The 19003-nt window shown below is 44.2% G+C and overlaps 1 protein-coding gene across 6 annotated transcripts in view; it reads right to left on the reverse strand.

The window, feature by feature from the left end:
• TBC1D32 (TBC1 domain family member 32) overlaps positions 1-19003 on the reverse strand; it is a 196633-nt gene that overhangs the window by 139581 nt on the left and 38049 nt on the right. For all 6 annotated transcript variants that reach the window (XR_008313100.1, XM_053283712.1, XM_053283702.1 and 3 more), the window contains one exon: positions 3154-3279. Coding sequence is in view for 5 of the 6 variants with exons in the window: in XM_053283712.1 (XP_053139687.1) it covers positions 3154-3279 (126 nt within the window). In the remaining variant the exon portion in view is untranslated. The remainder of the gene's footprint in view (positions 1-3153; positions 3280-19003) is intronic.

Genomic DNA, 19003 nt, shown 5'->3' on the forward strand with positions numbered 1-19003 from the left:
CATTTGACCTGATCCCGCGTGATAAATTATGGTCTAAGCTGTCTGAATCCACAATTGATCGTCATCTTCTATGCCTCATTCGCAAGCTTCATAATAATTCTCGGATCAGAGTTCGTTGTTCTAGAGTTGGGCATCTTACTAAGGAAGTACTGGTATCTAGAGGAGTTAGACAGGGATGCATTTTGGCTCCCTTGCTGTTTAACCTATATATTAATTCATTGATCGCTCACTTGAATCAACTGCATCACCATCCACCTAAGTTAGGCACAAGACATTTGTCCATTTTGCTTTATGCTGATGATGCGGTAATTTTATCTAGAACTCAAGTGGGTTTAAGGAGAGCTATGCGTGCCCTTGATGATTATTGTAAGTTGAATCTGCTGGAAGTTAATTGTTCCAAAATTAAAATTGTGGTATTTGCAAGACGCCCTATTTTACATCGCTGGTTTTTTAATGGAGTCCAACTTGAACAAGTGAAACAATTCAAATATCTCGGGATTGTTTTTTCTGCTACTGGATCACGACTACTGCACAGAGATTATGTTATCCAGAGTGGAAGAAGAAGTGCTAATTTGATCCAGTCCTTTTTCCGCTCTAGAGGTGCTCAGTATGTCCCAGCAGCCATCAAACTATTTAATGCAAAGGTAAGGGCTCAACTACTGTATGGTGTTCAGTTGGGGCTATACTCCAATTTCGAGAAAGTTGAGGCAATACAATCAACCTTTCTGAAAAACATCTTTCAAGTACCTGGCTGTGTGCCCAGAGTAGTGCTGCGCCTTGAGGCAGGATTGATTAAAGTTGAAGCCTGGGCATGGCTTTTCATTTTGAGCTATTGGCTCAAATTGATGTTTAGGCCTATTGGTATTGTCTCATAGATTTTTCAAGATTCTTATCGCTCAGCCTGGTTGGAAGCTATTGAAGCGAGATTGCAGTACTATGGATTTTCACCTGCAGCCATTCTTAGTTTGCCTTATGAGGAGGCTAGGGGCAGACTTAAGGAAAGGATTCTCGATATGGAATCTCAGATTGACAGGAGTTTAATTCCTAGGGGTGTTTTCCTGAATGTCGAAACTGTAAGCTATTCCCCAGCCAGATATGTATCTCTTCTTACAGTACCTAAATTTCGTAGGGCTTTAACTTTGGCCCGTTGTAACGCCTTGAATACAGCTGTGCTGCAGGGGAGATTCCAAAATATTCCTTATCATTGCCGTGTTTGTCCGTGTGGATCGGGAGAAGTTGAGACGACGGCTCATGTTCTTTTGTATTGCCAATTTTACAGTGATATTAGGAAGAAATACATTTCACCTCAACTTATCCTGTTTCCAGGATTAACTGAAACTGATTATTTAAATTTAATTTTAAAGGATTGTAAAGAGGAGAACTTACTCAATGTTGCTAAATTCTGTTATATTTGCGGTGTTATTCGGAATGAAGTTGTTAATTCTAAATGATTTTATTTTTGTAATTCTGGCCATTGGCTGTATTAATAAAGACTGACTGTAACTAAGTGAATTATGCTAACCAAAATCTGTACAAAAGGAAATATTCTATCTGAGCCAGTATTCTACATATGTTAGTGTTTATGTTACACTAGATAAAATGTTCATTATACAAAACCTCTACATTTCTAGTTCTAAACAGAACATTGCCCAATTCCTGAAAACAATTATACCAGCATAAACACCATGGATTCACAAGTAGCAGGCTGCAAAAGGACAAAAGCAAAATGTGATTCAGTGACTTATTTTAAGTCTGATTGCCTTGAAGGAAGAGAAAGATCCCCCAATGCCAGTGAAGAGGTTCTTTCTTTTAAATAACTTTCTAAAGCTCCCTGCTAGATCAGGCCCAAGGCCCATCTAGTCCAGCATCCTGTTTCACACAGTGGCCCACCAGGAGCACACAGGCAAGAGATGAAGGAATTCCCCCTCTTTTGCTGTCGCTCCCCTGCAACTGGTATTTAGAGACGTCCTGCCTCTGAACCTAGAGGTAGCCTATAGCCTTCAAACTAGCAATCACTGACAGACCTGTCCGCCATGAATTTGTCTAAGCCCCTTTTAAAGGCTTCCAAATTGGTGGCCATCACCACATCCCGTGGTAGAGAATTCCATAGGTTAATTAAGTATTTTGTGAAAAAGTACTTTCTTTTGCCAGTCCTAAGTTTCTTGGCAATCAGTGTCTGTCTATTCACTTTCTCCATACCATGCATAATTTATAGGCCTCTACCATGTCTCCCCTTAGTCATCTTTTTTTTCTAAACTAAAAAGCCCCAGATGTAGACTTGCCTCATAAAGAAGATGCTGTAGACCCCTGATCATGTTGGTTGCCCTCTTCTACACTTTTTCCAATTCTATAATGTCCCTTTTGAGATATGGAGACCTGAATTGTACACAGTACTCCACATGTGGCCACACCATAGATTTTTATAATGGCATTATAATACCAGCAATTTTATTTTCAATCCCCTTCCTAATGATCCCTAGCATGGAATTTGCCTTTTTCACAGCTGCCGCACAATAAATTGACACTTTCAATGAGCTATCCACCACAATCCCATGATCCCTCTCATGGTCAGTCACTGACAGCTCAGATCCCATCAGTGAATATGAGAAGTTGCATCTTTTTGCCCCAATATGCATCACTTTACCCCTGCTTATACTGAACTGCATTTGCCCTTTTGTTGCCTGCCCACTTGGAGTTTGGAGATATCCTTTTGGAGCTCCTCACAATGTGTTTTGGATTTCACTACCCTAAATTGTTTAGTGTCATCTGCAAATATGGCCACCTCGCTGCTAACCTCAACTTCTAGATAATTTATGAATAAATTAAACATCACTGGTCCCAATACAGATCCCTTTTATCCACATGCCTGCTGACACCCTCAAAGATTTATTAAAAGTTCTGTATATTTAATGTTATGAATGCTGTTTTTAAAATACAAAATTTCAATAATACACAGGCGTGCTTCTTTTAAAATCACCCAGAGGACACCTTTAAACTAATTATAAATATGATGAATGTGAGATAAATATGAGAAATCTTTGCAAAACGGACACTTTCAAGTGTTTATAATTTATACAGCGTGCAAATTCAAATCAAATGAAACATTAGGTATGGTTAGAAAACACACACACACACACACACACATATCCTTACACTGAAACTGGAGTCAGGATCTGAGAGTGCTGCTGCAAGATGCTTATGTAGATTAGTCCAACTCTCACAATTTAGTATATCCGATGGTGGTGCAGAACATAATGTCTGCATTGCTTCCTGGCGTACCTACAACCCCCAGGGAAAGATGGGGATAAAGGAACAAATTTCACAATAAAATAGAGTAGAAAGCTGTTGCCGAAATTCTGGCTGATAAATACCCGGGCACACACTACCACCATTCCAACATTCCAATCAAGAGACTATTGGAGAATCTCCTTTCATGTACCATTTTGCCTTCATCCCGCTCTCCTCTCTCTCCCCACTGCCCATTCCTAAACGTCACCCCCGTTCCTCTTCCCACCCAGCCAAAATACCACATTCACCTTTCCAAGATACCAGTCTACTTACCACCATTCCTACAACTTTGCATGAGTTTACAGTATTCTCACTTACTGCTACAGAAAGACAGAAATGGGTTGAGCAACTGTAGCACAGAGCTGGCCACGTCCATTCCCTAGGCAGTGGTGCTTTCAGTCTCTTCCCTCGCCTTTGATAGATGTACTACATTTCTTTTCTTCCTTCCCTCCCTGACGCAAGTCCTGTTCATGGCAAGGCTGTACCACCACAGTCACAATACAAGATTGCATCCCAGCCAAAGAGAATACCACACACTTTTCATGCCCTCCCTACATTTTGCTACGACTATCTCTTGCGCTCTCTGAAAAAGCTGCTGCTGGAGATTAGCAGACACTCTGCAATTAGGTCTGGCATGAAGGGTTATGGTTCGAATGGAAAATTAGTAACTTTCACACAGATACAGGGCTCTTTGGATACCAGTCAATTACATAAACAAAATAATAAAGATAATGAATTGAAAAACCAAAAGATAGTCTGCCAAGTGTAAAGGTTAAAGGAGATGTGCACTTCAGTGGGTGAAGACTATCAACATATTTAGACCAGCCAGGTCACTCTAGAAAAAACTTTACCACTTCCAATTCAAATGTAACCATTCCTGTTCAAGATAGAGCTCTGGGAAATATATTTTTGCAAGTTTCAACTAACTTGCAAGGTGCTAATTGGTTCCTTGGGATGTTATAAGAAAGCAGCCCAGAAAAGTCTCCTTTTAAATTTTTTTTAAGTAAGGCTATGAATGAATGGACAGACATATGAATGTTCATGCAGGAATTTTAGAAGATTTTTTAAAAGCAGAACACACCTGTAGTTTGGGGAAAACAGTAAAATGATGGCAATATATTTCTATTCACATGTGAATGTTTGCTTTTCCAATATTAAAAACACATTCCATGCAACAGATTGCAACCACCACTCTACTGAAAAAAAATCCTGAATTAAAAAAACAGGTTGCTTACCTGTAACAGATGATCTGGTAGTGATTCCACGACATTCATAACGAGTGGGGTTCTGCACCTGCACAGAACAGCTTCAGATAGGATTCTTTAGCTCCTCATGATGCTTGCAACTGCCATCTGCACGTGCCTGCAGTATCCTATAGCTGCAGTTAGGCGTCCCTCAGTTCAGTTTCTTGATGGCCAACCATCGCAAATCTAGCCGGACTGGCACTTGGTACGGTTGAAGTGGTTATCCTTGCATCCACTGATGTAGCTTGCCCCTCATGCAGTGGGGACGGACGGGCAGGTTTTATGAATGTCATGGAATCACTATCAGAACATTTGTTACAGGTAAGCAACCTGTTTATCTGAATAGTTCCCAACATTCATAATGATTGGGTGAATTACAGTGAATTACAGGGGGGTGCCGCAAGCTACAGTAACACTCTCTTTAGGACCACTCACCCAAATTCAGCAGCAGCTGCTGTATGAAGGTCCAAGGCACAGTGTTTGATGAAATACTAATGCGATGCCCACGTGGCAGCTGTACAGATGTCTTGGAATTTGATGCCCGCAAGGTGTGCGGCTGAAGTGGCATATGCCCTAGTGGTATGGGCACATATCGAAGTTGGTGGGGTGACCTTTTGTAGGTCACCCATACACCATTTTAATGAGCTCGACTAAACAAAAGGACAGTTTTTGGCGTGTCGGTGTCAGTCCCTTGTGTTTGCCCTTCTCACATACAAAAAGACATTTCGTTCTTCGTATGTGCAGGGTCGCTTTAAGATAGTGCAGTAAAGCTCTCCGGACGTCCAGAGAATGCATTGCTTGGTCCAGCGGTGGCAGCAGATTCCCAAAAAAAGGTAGATAGTACAATGTCGGCATTCAAATGGAAATCCGATATAATCTTTGGCCTGAAGTCTGGGTCCAAGCGCATGACAACCCGATCAGGATAGAATTTAGTGTAGGGCTCATCAATGTGCAATGCTTGCAACTCACTAACCTGCTTAGCCATGGTCATCGCTACCAGGAACAGTGTTTTTAGAGTCACCAGCTTTAATGATGATGTCGCCATAGGTTCAAATGGCTTTTCCGTAGAAGCTGTGAGCACCACAGACAGGCTCCATTTCTCTACTTGTGGTCCAATTGGAAAATATAAATTAATGCCCTTCAGGAAGTCCTTACACCTTGGGTGGGTGAAGACTGATTTGCCATCTGACCTACTATGGCATGATGATATAGCAGTCCTATGTACCTCTATGGACACATTAGCCAGGCCGTTCTTTTACAAGGTCGTGAGGTACAGGAGCACATCCTTCAGGCTCGCCTCCTTGGGCTTGAACCAATGTGTAGTTACATACACACAGAACCTTTGCCATTTGGCTCTGTAGTTTTGTCTGGTCGATGCCTTCTGAGTGTTGAGTAGGATCTTTTCCAACATCCTATCCTCCACACAGCTGGATTCAGCACCGACAAGTTTGGGTGCAGTACTCAGCCCTGATCCTGAGATATCTTGTCCACCCAGCAGGGGAGTCTCCCGAATTGTTCCCCGGACAGTCTGAGTAGCTGCGTGTACCATGGTTGTCTTGGTCACCATGGAGCAATTACAAAAGCTCGTGTCTGAACTTGTAGCAGCTTGGCCACTACTATGGCAAGTAGAGGTATCGGTGGATATATGTAGAATATACTTCTAGTCATTGAAAGTGAAAGGCATCGCCCTTGGATAGCGTTCCCAGTCCCATCCTGGAGGAACATTGGGCACATTTCTTATTTTGTGCTGTTGCGATCTATCTTTCTGGTGATCCATGTTCACTTACAACTTGGGTTCTACGCCTGTGCAATAACTCCCATAAAAGAATTCCAAGCTCCATGAGGTGCTCTTCAGCTCTGCCGAATCGCACACATGGAGCGACCGTTATTTTTGGTGGAAGAGCACCTTTCTCCTCAGTTCCTGATTGGCCACTGTTATGAGCAAAGACTGTGGATTGATGGAGTCAGGTAAATTTTTATTACTATGGAAGTATCCTAGCAGCAGGGTAGGCCAGGCAGGTGAGGGATGTGCATGGAACCAGCCAGCCCAGTTCAACTTGAATCCAGATCGGGTTTGAGCCGCCCCCAGGTGGCTTGGTTCTGGCTCAGACGAGGCCAGGCCTAGTCCAGTCCGACTGTTGAGGTGGTTCAAGGACTTGATGGCCATACTTGTAAAGAAGAATTTGGCAAGGATTCCCCTTTACAAGTAAAGGACTGCTGGAGGAGGCTGCAAAGAGAAAGATCCCATTTTTACTTTTAAGATAGCGCTGCTGAGTAGCAGGATGCGGCCAGTGGCTGCCGCAGTGGCTGCCGCAGTAGCTGCAGGGAGGGCGGTGGGGGCTCCTACCTCCCCCACCTGCCTCACAAATGATAGTGCGGGCCAATCTACATCCCATTTCAGGCCTTTCTGTAGATCAGCCCATGCTATCATTTAGGAGGCAGGCAGGGAGGTAGAAGGAGCCCGCTGCCCTCCCCACGGCCACCACCACCCTCATCCCACCACAAGTGGCGTGATTTTAAAAAGGTAAAAATGGGAACTCCCTCCGCCCCACCCCAGCACACACTGCCCTTTCATTCATTCATACGATTTTTATATACCGCCCTTCCAAAAATGTCTCAGAGAAAAAACAAACAAATAAGATGGATCACTGTCCCCAAAGGGCTCACAATCTAAAAAGAAACATAAGATAAGACACCAGCAACAGTCAGTGGAGATACTGTGCTTGGGGTAGATAGGGCCAGTTGCTCTCACCCTGCTCAATAAAGAGAATCACCACATTAAAATGTGCCTCTTTGCCCAGTTAGCAGGGGTTAGTTACTTGTAAAGTAAAGGGGAATCCTTACCAGATTCCCCTTTTCAAGTATGCCCGCAAGCAGGGAGCTTGGCTTGGTTCACCACTGCACCAAGCCCTCCTACCCCAGTTCAACTCGAGGGTGAACCACTGAGCCAAGCTGACTCAAGTGCAAACTAGCTCGAGAGTCAGCCAGTTGCACGTACCTAGTTGTCACCAGAAAGATGACCTGTTACAGGTTTGTAACCTGTTTACCTTTGAGGTGATCCATGTTCCCTCACAACCTGGGTGATTAGTGAGTTAACCTAGAAGGTGTGTGGGGTGCTAGGATGCATTTAGAGCACCTTTAAAAAGAACTGCCCGACCAGAGTTGGACTCTGCCATAGAGCGAATGTCCACAGAATAGTGTCCGACAAAGGGCAGGTCTGTAGACCACAGGGTCACTTTACAGATGTCTTTCAAGCTGGTGTCAGACATGTGGGCCACTGATGTGGCCATGGCTCTAGTAGAATGTGCCTTGATCCTTGAGGGAGGCTTTATGCCTTGCTGGTTTATAGCACATGAAGATGAGCTCTACGAGCCAATGGGACAGTCTTTGTCTTTAAATAGGTTGCCCTTTGCAGGAGACAGTTTGTTATTTGTCTAAACAATTTTGTCCGATCCATGTAGTATAAGAGAGACCTCCCAGCATCCAACAAATGCATGGATTTCTCCATTCAGGAGTGGATGGGTTCAAGAAGAAGATAGACAGTACAATGTCCTGATTTTGGAAGCCATTTTTTGTCTAAAGGACGGCTCTGTCCTCAGAATGACTTTGTCCTGATAGAATTTGATGTAATGGGAGTCAGCACAAAGAGCTGTTAGCTTGCTGACTCTCCTTGCCAATGTTATGGCAACCAGGAAGGTAACTTTTAAAGATTAAAAAATTGAGGGGAGCAGAGACAAGAGGTTTGAACAGAGCTTCAGTAAGTGAAGATAAGACCAATGAGAGGCTCCATGGTTCAATGGGCTCTCTGACAGTTGGGAAAATATTTATTCCTTTGAGGAATCTCTTAGAGTTAAGATGAGAGAACACTGTGCATCTGCCCCAGCCTGGGTGTCTTGCGAAGAGTGATGCTAAGTGAATGTTGAGAGAAGGCTTTGAAAATCCAGATTCTTTTAGACTAGTTAGGTATAGAAGGATCTGATACATCATAAGGGTCAAAGCCCTTGGATGCAGCATGTAACGTAAACATTTCCATTCGCACATGTAATTCCTCCGTGTTGACTCCTTTTATTCAGGAGAATAGTATCTAGCAATGGAGCTTCCAGGCCATCAGGTTCATTACCTGGAGACTGGGATGGAAGACATGGCCTGCTCCCTGTGAAAGGTGTTTTTTGGTGAAGCAGGAAACATTGATGATGAACCTGAGACAGATGCAGAAAGATGGGGAACTAGGGCTGTAGGGGCCATCACGGGGTGAGTAGGAGGCACTGAGTCCTTTCCTGCAGGATTTTGCTCATGGTCTTGGAGAGCGGGGAAAGGGTGTAAAGATAGTAAAAGTTTTTTGTCCAAGGCATCTGGAAGGCATCTCCCACGGAGGTCTTTTTTATGCCCACCCTGGAGCAGTATAGTTTTCATTCTTTTGGTTGTATTACATCACAAAGAGATCCATCAGTGGGGTTTCCCAGATCTGAAAGATATTCTGGAGAAGTTATAGGTTTATCTCCTACTCGTGTTGTTGGAAGGGGTTGAAATCTTTACTTAGTGCTGTTGCCAGACGGCCTGATTTCAGGGAAGCCCAGAGAGCACCCCTTTATCTATATTACTTTGAATGGCTATGCAGCCTGAGACTGAGAGATCATGATCCTTCATTAACTTTTTACCCTGCCCAGTCAAGAGGACTTGGCTTAAAACAGGCTGTTAGCACAGGCTATGCTGGTATTGTGCCCCCAGGATCAGCTCTGAGACAGACCAAAACAGGATGTGCCTGTACCTCACTAAAAAGGTATGGCTAAAGCTATGCAGACCCATTGAAAGAAGTAATCCAATGAAGGGAGGAATCTCCCTTCTTAAGAAATAACGTGAACAGCTCTCAAACAAGAGCAAGATATGTGGCACACTTCCCAAACGTTCTATGTTAATAAATTGCCTAACGAAGACAAGGAAAGGTCCTAGGAAACTATAGGGGCATATCTTTGCACCTGGAAGGTAAACAAATACTAGTCTACCTCACATCTACATTTACATATCTACTCTTGCCTTTGTATGGCAAAATACTCTTAGAGTGATTGCATCTCACTGGCAATACACTTTTGTTATGCACAGGAACGCCTTGCCCTCCACATTGGGAGTCAATACTCGCCTCAGGACACTTCTTTTAGTACAAGTACTCCAGCCAAATAGCCACCTAATGGCGCAGCGGGGAAATGCTCGAATAACAAGCAGAAGGTTGCAAGTTCGAATCCCTGCTGGTACTATATCGGGCAGCAGCGATATAGGAAGATGTTGAAAGGCATCATCTCATACTGCGTGGGAGGAGACAATGGTAAACCCCTCCTGTATTCTACCAAAAGAAAACAACAGGGCTCTGTGGGCTCCAGGAGTCAAAATCAACTTGATGGCACACTTTACCTTTATTGCAGTCAAGCCACAACAGGAGACTTGGCTAGGAGACTTGGGATTTTAAGAGAGAGGAAAGAAGAGAAAGGACTGCTGGATGCTGGAAGATGATACTGTAACTTTACCTGGACTCTACTGAGTCCCACAAGTGAAATGTGGTTGCTGCTGCCCACCTCACTTCCCCCCCGCCGTTTCTACCCCACGCTTCACCCCAGAAAGAGGCATGTTTACCCGGCCATTGTACATTGAAATGTGCTTAGGAAGGATTGGTAATAACTAACTCCTTGCCTCCCTCTACGCTCTCCCTTCGGTTCTTTCCCACCACTCTTAAGACACGTTTGCATTGCAATGTTCTAAGCAGGCTCTGATTTGGAACTCAAGTCAAATCGCTACAAGCCTGTACTAAGACTCTCATTTAGAACTTTAGCCAAACTGTTCATATTGCCTTACCTAACCAAACTCTCTTTTTTCCTTCTGTATTTCCAATTTACCTTTAATAAAACTTTGAAAGTGTAACTATGTCTCCTCATTCTTGCTTAAATGCCAAACTTGCATAAATTGATACTGAAGCCAAACTGTTCCCCAAACCAAGCTAATTTCCCCCACTTTCAGCAGAAAGTATAATCGAGGTGTCTAGCCAGCACCTCAGAGCAGTTCTAGTAACAGTGCACCAGGGCATTGTCTATATCCTTGATGTATAGGGTGAGTGGATGGACGTGATGGCTTGTGCTCCTTTCTCACAACTGCAGCACTAGGTTGCAGAGGCATTGGGAAACTGTCCCCCTCCCCCACCTTGGCGACTGATGCAGGCAATAGCTGCTATGTTGTCTAACAGAACCTGGACTACTCAATTCTTTAGAAGGGGTAGGATGGATTTTAGGGCATGGCATACAAAATTCCAGGAAATTTATGTGAAGGGACTCTTGTCGTAGTGTCAAATTGCCTTGGGCGCAGACCACCACATAGTGGGTTCCCCAACCTTTCAGGGAGTCATCTGACGTCACTGTGAGAGATCGAGTTGGAAGCTTGAAAGGCACACCCACTGAGAGGGAATCCGTCCTGGTCCTCTATTGCAGTGATTTTAGTACAGGAGATGGAAGTGTCAACCACATGTTCTGACTGTCAGAATTCAGTTTGAACACTGAAAGAAACAAATTTTGGAGGCTGCACAATCGAAGTCTTGCATGAGGCATGGCAAATGCGCATGAAATGAAATGATCTCATGAGGCCATAAACAGCCTTTGCACTCCCTGAGTTATTTGCTGTGGATTGAGGTAGAATGTGGAGAACACGTCTATGATTAACTGTCTTCTGAAAAGAATGTTATCTTCGTTTGACAGTCCAGAACCACTCCAATAAACTGGATTCGTTTTTGTGGTGTTAGGACTGATTTTTTTCAGATTCACTGTTATTCCTCATTCTGCTAACAGGTCTAGTGTGTACTGGACCCAATTTTGCCCAGCTTCTTGGTTGTGAGAAGCTTTTTTTCTTATCTTTAGGCAGAACAACTACAGACTGTGGTTTATAAAAAGACAAAGCTAACGGAAAAAGTTATTATTGTCCCAGCTGGGACAATTTTTTTTTCTTTGTAAACATTTAAGTTTGAATCAAATGAGTTATTTCTTTTTGTCTGGGATTGTTCTTATTGGTAACTACTAGATTTTAATGGTTGTGTCTGGACTTTTATTTTTCCCGTAATGGACAATTTGATGTTATCTTTACTTTTGGGTATATCATTCATATTAATCCGAAGAACATTTTAAGGGGTAGTTCCCTGAAGGCCATACATGAGCCTAACTTTTTATTCCCTGTGATAAAAAATTTAGTCAAACAAAGTAGGGAATAAGGACTGGCCATTTTAACTTTTGCCTCTCTTGCAGACAGTTATTCAAAGACGAACCTTTTATAAAAGACTATTTTTGGTTAGGGATTATTAAGCTTGTAAAACAATGTCTTAGAATCATTTTTTTCAAACAGATGTGGAGGAGCTTAACAAGATTTCTTTGCAAATAGATAAGTTGAGTGCAAAGATATCTTTAGATATCTTTAGATCAGGAGGTGTCTCAGACTGATTAAAGGACCTATACCCAGATGGTTCTGTCTAAGGAAATACAATCTGAACAATGAAACACCTTTCCGCAGGTTAACTGTATTGACAATCAAGTTTATGTACCAGATTTTGGAAATGAGCACATGGTTGGTTTATAAGTGGCAAAGAATATGTGTTCAATACTGTTTACAGCTGAATTTCTTTCTAACAGAATCAAACAGAGATGGGCACCGACCTTTTGGCACCCACCCTTTTGTGTATTTAGAAGAAGGTGGTTATTTTTGTTTTTAGATTCAAAATAAGTTCTGGCCGTATGGTTTTTCTTTTCTCAAATTTATAGAAGGCACTCACTATTGGACTGGCTGATTGACTAAGATTCTTTTTTATTTTTTTGGTCTACAATGTAATTGATTTCTGAGTGTTTCTGGCAGTCTCTTGGTTATGCACCTTTTAATGATACATAATTTTATCTTTTTATGTTAATCTTTTCTAGGATAATAATTTTTAATATTCTCTCTTTTTCTTTTTTTCTTTCTCCCTGCCTCCTTTTTAGAATGTACTAACTAAAGAAAAGCTGCATTGAAGTAATTATTTAATGCCTGTTGGTTGAAAATCGGTTTGATATCTGAAAGAACACATAAACCAGTCCTAAATCTGATTGCTATCACATGATTAATTTTTATAGTATAGACAGTAAATCTGTATTTTATCAATTGTACTATACCACAGTTTATAGAAGTGTAGAGATGTCTTATCTTTTTGATTCTATTTTTTTCCTTGCCTTTTGTATTCTATGTATTAGCAATTAATAAAAATCTTAATTTAAAAAAATAGTGTCTACTGGACCCAAGAGACTAGGGGGTCCTTGCATTCTGACATCAGCAACCAGTTATACAGAAAGTGTAACTTAAGATGCCTCATGTCCTAGGTGTGCTACGATGGCGCTGACATACTTCATAAAGACATGGGGTACTATTGAGAGTCCAATCGGCAGAACCACATACTGGTAAATTCATGGACCCAGTGTGAATCTTAAGTACTTCCTGTGTTCTGCCCATATTCCCACATGGAAATAGGCATCCTTCAGCTCTAGCGTCACTTTATCCCCGTAAGTAAGGGGCAGTTTGTAAACTTGATAGCTTAGCCTGTTATTATGGACAACACCCAGGCATCTGATGTGATGAGACATTGGGGACCTTCTTGGTCCAAAGCACCAAATACTCTGCTTGGACTGATCTTGGGGCTTGGTCCTTTGCTGTTGTCTTTATCTTGGGTTGCATTGTTGTTTACAAATGTATATAAAAGACAACTTATAGTCTTTCCACTCCGACTGCTTCAACTGGTATTTTTATCTGTGAAATGACCTATACTTTTGGGAATAGGCTGGTTTCTGTGGATTTTGAGTGGAAATCCTCACCACATAATGGGACTTCATCTTCTCCATAGTTTCATCTGTTTGTGTACTGAACAGACCATTCCCTTCAAATGGCAGATTCTCAGTTTTACCCTTCATGTCATATTGAAGGGACACAGAGCGCAGCCAAACGTTTCTCTGCAGAAACATAGCACCTGCGATGGATCGTGACTCAGGTTTCTGCAAGATGCTTTGCCATGCTTAAATGTTGCCTAGTGATATCAGCAGATTTAGCTAGTGCTGATCTGAATTTCTCGTGGACCTCTTCTGGGATGTCCTTTAAGTCCTCCTCCAGAGTGTCCCAGACTAATGGTAATTTCCTCCCTTCCTTATACACTGGGGCTGAGTGTGTTCTGCCTGATTTACTGCTAACAGCACACTCAACCACCAGCAAATTTGGTGGAGGATCCTTCAAGAGGAAGGAAGGCACAGAACTCCTCTTGTTTCCTATACAAACTTTATAGCCTCTCTGATGTTGTTTTAGAGGCTGGTGGAGCATTCCAGTCTGATGGAGTGTTACAGCACACTTTGGTGGAATTGGCGAGGACAGGCAGCACTAGCAGAGATGCTGCATGTGCAGCTGAGGAACTGGCCATGAAGTCATACATGGGGTCCTTAACCTCATGAGTTGGTGCCTTCAATTCCAAGCCTAATGCTTTTGTCATGTCCACCACTTGAATTTGGTCCCCTGCAGGCAAGTTAGATGGAGGATGTGCCACAGTTTCATTGTGGGAATGATCCAAATTGAATTGAGTCCCCCTCAGAAGAGAAGCTAGAGTCATATTGCCCTTCAGAGTGCTCTTTTTCTCTTTCAGGCGATTTGTGTGGAGCCGGTGAGTGGTGGATGATCTCAAGATCTGGTTTAGTTGGACTAGTATAAGCTGCAGAAGATACTTTCTCCTTTTCAGTGGGGATGCTAGGCCTCTTTTGACCTCTTGAAAGGAAATGCTGCCATAGGTCTCAGGGTAAGTTCATGCTCTTGTACAGGGGCTTTTGCAAGATCACCTTTGAGTTTCATAGATGTCCATAGCCTGTATTCCTCTAAGTCACAAGGTAACACAGGCGAAGGCAAGTAGTATGGCTCTCTATAACACCCGAGACCAGTTTCATAGAGCACTGCACTAAAAACAGGTTGCTCACCTGTAACTGACGATCTGGAAGGGATCTGTTGTATTCATAAGATTGGGTTCTGCGCCTGCGCAGTGACCTCATGGACCGATTAGCTAGCTCCTCGCTCCACCCCTAACTGCCATGCATGAGGCCGTGCCACTCTTATCAGTAGCAGTTGGGGCGTGTCTTTCAGTTTCTGGAGGACCGATCGTTGACCATTTGAAGTCCTTACATGATCTTGTCCTGCTCATTCACCGTGGGGAGGTCCAGGCGGGTCTTATGAATACAACAGATCCCTTCCAGATCATCAGTTACAGGTGAGCAACCTGTTCATCTGGATAGTGATCTGTTGCATTCATAACATTGGGTGATTAGCCAGCTGTAACCCTGGTGGTGGGTATCAGTCACGGCAGGACCCTTTTCAACACACTTCGCCCAAACTCTCCTTCCTTCAATTGGCGAATGTCCAGGGCATAATGCCGTATGAATGGTTGGCTGGATGCCCAAGTTGCTGTTCTACAGATGTCATGCATCGGCACCCCTGCCAAATCTGCTGCCGAGGATACGTAGGCCCTAGTTGAATGCGCAGTAATGGAGCCTGGCGGAAGCTTCCCCTGAACAGTATAAGCCAACCTTACTGCTTGTACAATCCACTGGGCCAATCTTTGCCTTGAGACTAGTTTTCCCCTAGAGCGTCCTTTATAGAGGACAAACAGCTTCTTAGTTCGTCGCATATAGCTTGTTGCTTCCATGTAGTACAAAAGTGCTCTACGCACATCCAGAGTATGTATATCTCGTTCTATACTGGACTCTGGGTTCTGGGGAAAAAGTTGGAAGTATCACGTCTGCATTGATGTGGAAATCCATCGTCACCTTGGGGCGGAATCTCGGATCCAAGTGTAACGTGACCTTATGTGGATAAAATTGCATGAACGGCCGATCCATCCGGAGGGCAGCCAGTTCACTCACTCTCCGAGCCGTGGTAACCGCAATCAAGAAAGCAGTCTTTAGAGTCCGCAAAAGTAAAGAAGCCGCAGACATGGGCTCAAACGGCTCCCGAGTCATTGCCTGTAAGACCAGTGTTAAATCCCATTGCTGCTGCGGGCGCCGTATTGGCGGGAATAAGTTATTCAAGCCTTTGAGGAACTTCTTGCATTCGGGATGGGAAAACACTGTAGTTTCGTCCCAACCCCTATGCTCTGCCGATATTGCCGCCAAATGAACCCTCAGCGACGTGTTCGCTAAGCCCGTCAACTTGAGCGTTGTCATGTACAACAACACCTGAGTCACACTTGCCCTCCTTGGGAAGAAACCTTGTTCCTTGGCATATTGTTTAAAACACCTCCATTTACTATCGTAATTCTGGCGCGTTGACTTTTTCCTATTATTCAGTAGTATTCTACTTAGTAGCCTATACGCCACGCTGTCAGTCTTAGAACTTCCACCTGAGGATGTCGCAACGCCCCCTCGCTCTGAGTCAACAAGTCCGGCACGTTGGGAAACTTGTGGTAGACCCCTTTCGACATACGTAGTACCGCGGAAAACCACTGTTGTCTGGGCCACCACGACGTTATCAAGATACCCTTTGTCACGTCCCTGAGCATCTGCACAACAGCCTTCGATATCAACGGCTGCGGGGGGGGAAAGGTAGAATAGACTCCTGGTCCACTTGTATTGGAAAGCGTCCCCTTGTGATCCCGTGCCTACACTCGCACGTGAGCAATACATCGGACACTTTGCGTTTGCAGCTGTCGCAAACAGATCCACAGTTGGCCATCCCCACTTGTTGAAGAGGGGCCTTAGGTAGTCCATACTTATCTCCCACTCGTGGTTGTGACTGCACAGCAGTGACCTGCTGAGACCATCTGCCTGTACATTGTCGACTCCCTTGATGTGTATTGCCATCAACACTACGTCTCGAGCTATGCACCAGTCCCAAATGTCCTGACTCAGCACGCAAAGCGACCGTGAGACTGTACCCCCTTGTTTGTTCAGGTACGCCATCGCTGTGGTGTTGTCCAGATGGACCTGCACAACCTTTCCTTGCAACAGGGGCTCTAAATGCCTTTAGAGCCAAAAATACCGCTAGGAGTTCCAGGTAGTTTATATGTCTGCTCGCTTGCTGACTCGACCAGTGTCCTTGTATCTGATGTTGCAGACAATGCGCTCCCCAACCCTGTAGGGAGGCATCCGTTGTCATACTGCACGCCGGGGTAAGCGGCTGATAAGGTGTCCCTGACAGCAAGTTGGTCTGGATCGTCCACCAACTCAGAGAATCCAACACCACGCCCGGGAGTGTCAGTCGCATGTGCTGACTGTCATGGTTTGGTCGGAAATGCTTCAGATACCAGTTCTGCAGCGTGCGCATACATAGCCGAGTGTTTCGGACCGTCTTATTGCACGATGCCATCAGTCCCAGGAGCCTCTGTATTGACACCGCCCTTTGTTCTGGGTGTTGTTGAAACAGGTGAATAAGCTCCTTGATCTGTAGGAACCTGGATTCCGGTAGGTACGCCTTCTTCTCCTGCATGTCCAATACTGCGCCTATGTAATCGACCCTCCGTCTGGGTTCCAACCTGGATTTTTTCAGATTCACCGTTATCCCCAGGTCCCTTAGAAGATTTAACACACACTGGACTTGCGAAAGTAACTTTTCTCTGTCGTCGCTGACCATCAACCAATCGTCCAAATACGGATATATTACTATACCCATAGTTCTCAGATGCGCCACCACCGCCGCCATCACTTTGGTGAATACCCGTGGCGCCGTGGATAACCCGAACGGCAAAACCACATATTGGTATGCTGTACTTCCGACGGTGAAACGCAGGTATCTCCGATGGTCTTCCCAAATGCCTATGTGAAAGTAGGCGTCCTTCAGGTCTAGAGTGACTGCCCATTCCTCCTGTACTAGAAGGTGTAAGATACTCTGTAAGGTTATCATTCTGAATTTTCTTGTATCTACATACATATTCAGTTCTCTCAAGTCCATAATGGCCCTTATGCCCCCATCCTTCTTGGGGATTTGAAAATAGCGGGAGTAGAAGCCCCGCATCCTGTCCACCCACCTCACTGGCACAATTGCCTGTTTTTTTATCAACTCCTGTACCTCTTCCAACAACACTTGGGTAGGTCTGGTATACACTATCCCCTGAAAGGGTGGCAAAGTCTTGAACTCTATTGCGTAGCCAGACTCTACGATCTTCAAAACCCACTGATCTGATGTTATATGGTGCCACGCTTGAGCGTGGCTGGCCAGCTTGATGGTGTTGCTGATCCACACAAGACCGATGTTGCGGGTCTTGGGCTCTATTTGCTCTGGTGTTGTTGGTCTCATAGGTGATGGAGGAGTCAGAGGTGGATGGACCGTCCCATCAAAGAGACTGTTTTTATTGATCCTTGCCCTGTTTTTGACCTCTTTGGCGTTGGGCAAAAGGCTTATTACGTTGGTAATTCTTGTATTCTCTCTTATCTTGCCTATAGGCCATCCGGCCTTGCTGCCGTCCGAACGTGCGGTTCCTAGACGCCTGGCCTCCCATGGCCGCCATGAATGTCTTTGCAGTAAACTTTGACTGTTTCCACGATTGCATCGTTGAATCAGTAACCTCTGCAAAAAGTCCCTTGCCGTCGAATGGCAGATATTCCACCTTTTCACGCATGTCTTGTTGTAGAGTTGTTGAACGCAGCCATGCATGACGCCGTAATGTTATGGCCGTAGTCATTGCCCGAGACTCCGTCTCTGCTGCATGCTTGAATGTGCTCAGTAGGTGTCTTGTCACTACTGTAGATTTTTCATAAGTCTTTCTAAAATTGTCCTGAAATTCTTCCAGCGCCATCGTTGCAGAATCTTGGAATAATGTATCCCAAATATCGTGTCCATAGCGTGCTAGACACGCTGAGTAATTTGCGATTTTTATCGCCAGACTTGATGTCGCATAAACTTTGCGGCCCAGTACATCAAGCTTTCTGCCCTCCTTGTCACTGGGCATCGAATGACGCTGTCCACCTCTGGAAGAGGCACTCTACCACTAGTGAGTTGGGAACTGGGTGTTTCATGAGGTAGTCATTGTCCTCATCCTGCACTCAATAGAGCCCCTCTAGTTTATGGGAAGTAGCTGTCGACGTCTGTAATACATCCCAAGCCGTTTTTACGGCCTTTGTTATTGCTGGCAGCATGGGTAAAGACACCGGGTGTGTCACCTTGGCACGCGCCATCATATTGGCTGGGTTGTGCTGCTCCCCCAGGCACAGCAAGCAGGAATCATGCGTGTCCGTGGAGGGCAACTTTGCCTTACATTCCAAGCAGTGTTTAAAAGTTGTTTTGGGCCTCTCCCTGGAAGCCATGGCCTCAGCCATAACAAGCTCGGAAACGATCGTTTTTATGCTTATTTTCCTTAGGTTAATCCGTATCCAGTCCAATAAACAGTCCAATAATCATAATCCTTTCCATGTTCCAATTCCAAACCTAGTTTTTTTCCAAATTCACTATCTGAGGAGCTAACA

Source organism: Hemicordylus capensis, chromosome 1 (assembly GCF_027244095.1).
Source record: "Hemicordylus capensis ecotype Gifberg chromosome 1, rHemCap1.1.pri, whole genome shotgun sequence".
NCBI classification, from domain to species: domain Eukaryota; kingdom Metazoa; phylum Chordata; class Lepidosauria; order Squamata; family Cordylidae; genus Hemicordylus; species Hemicordylus capensis.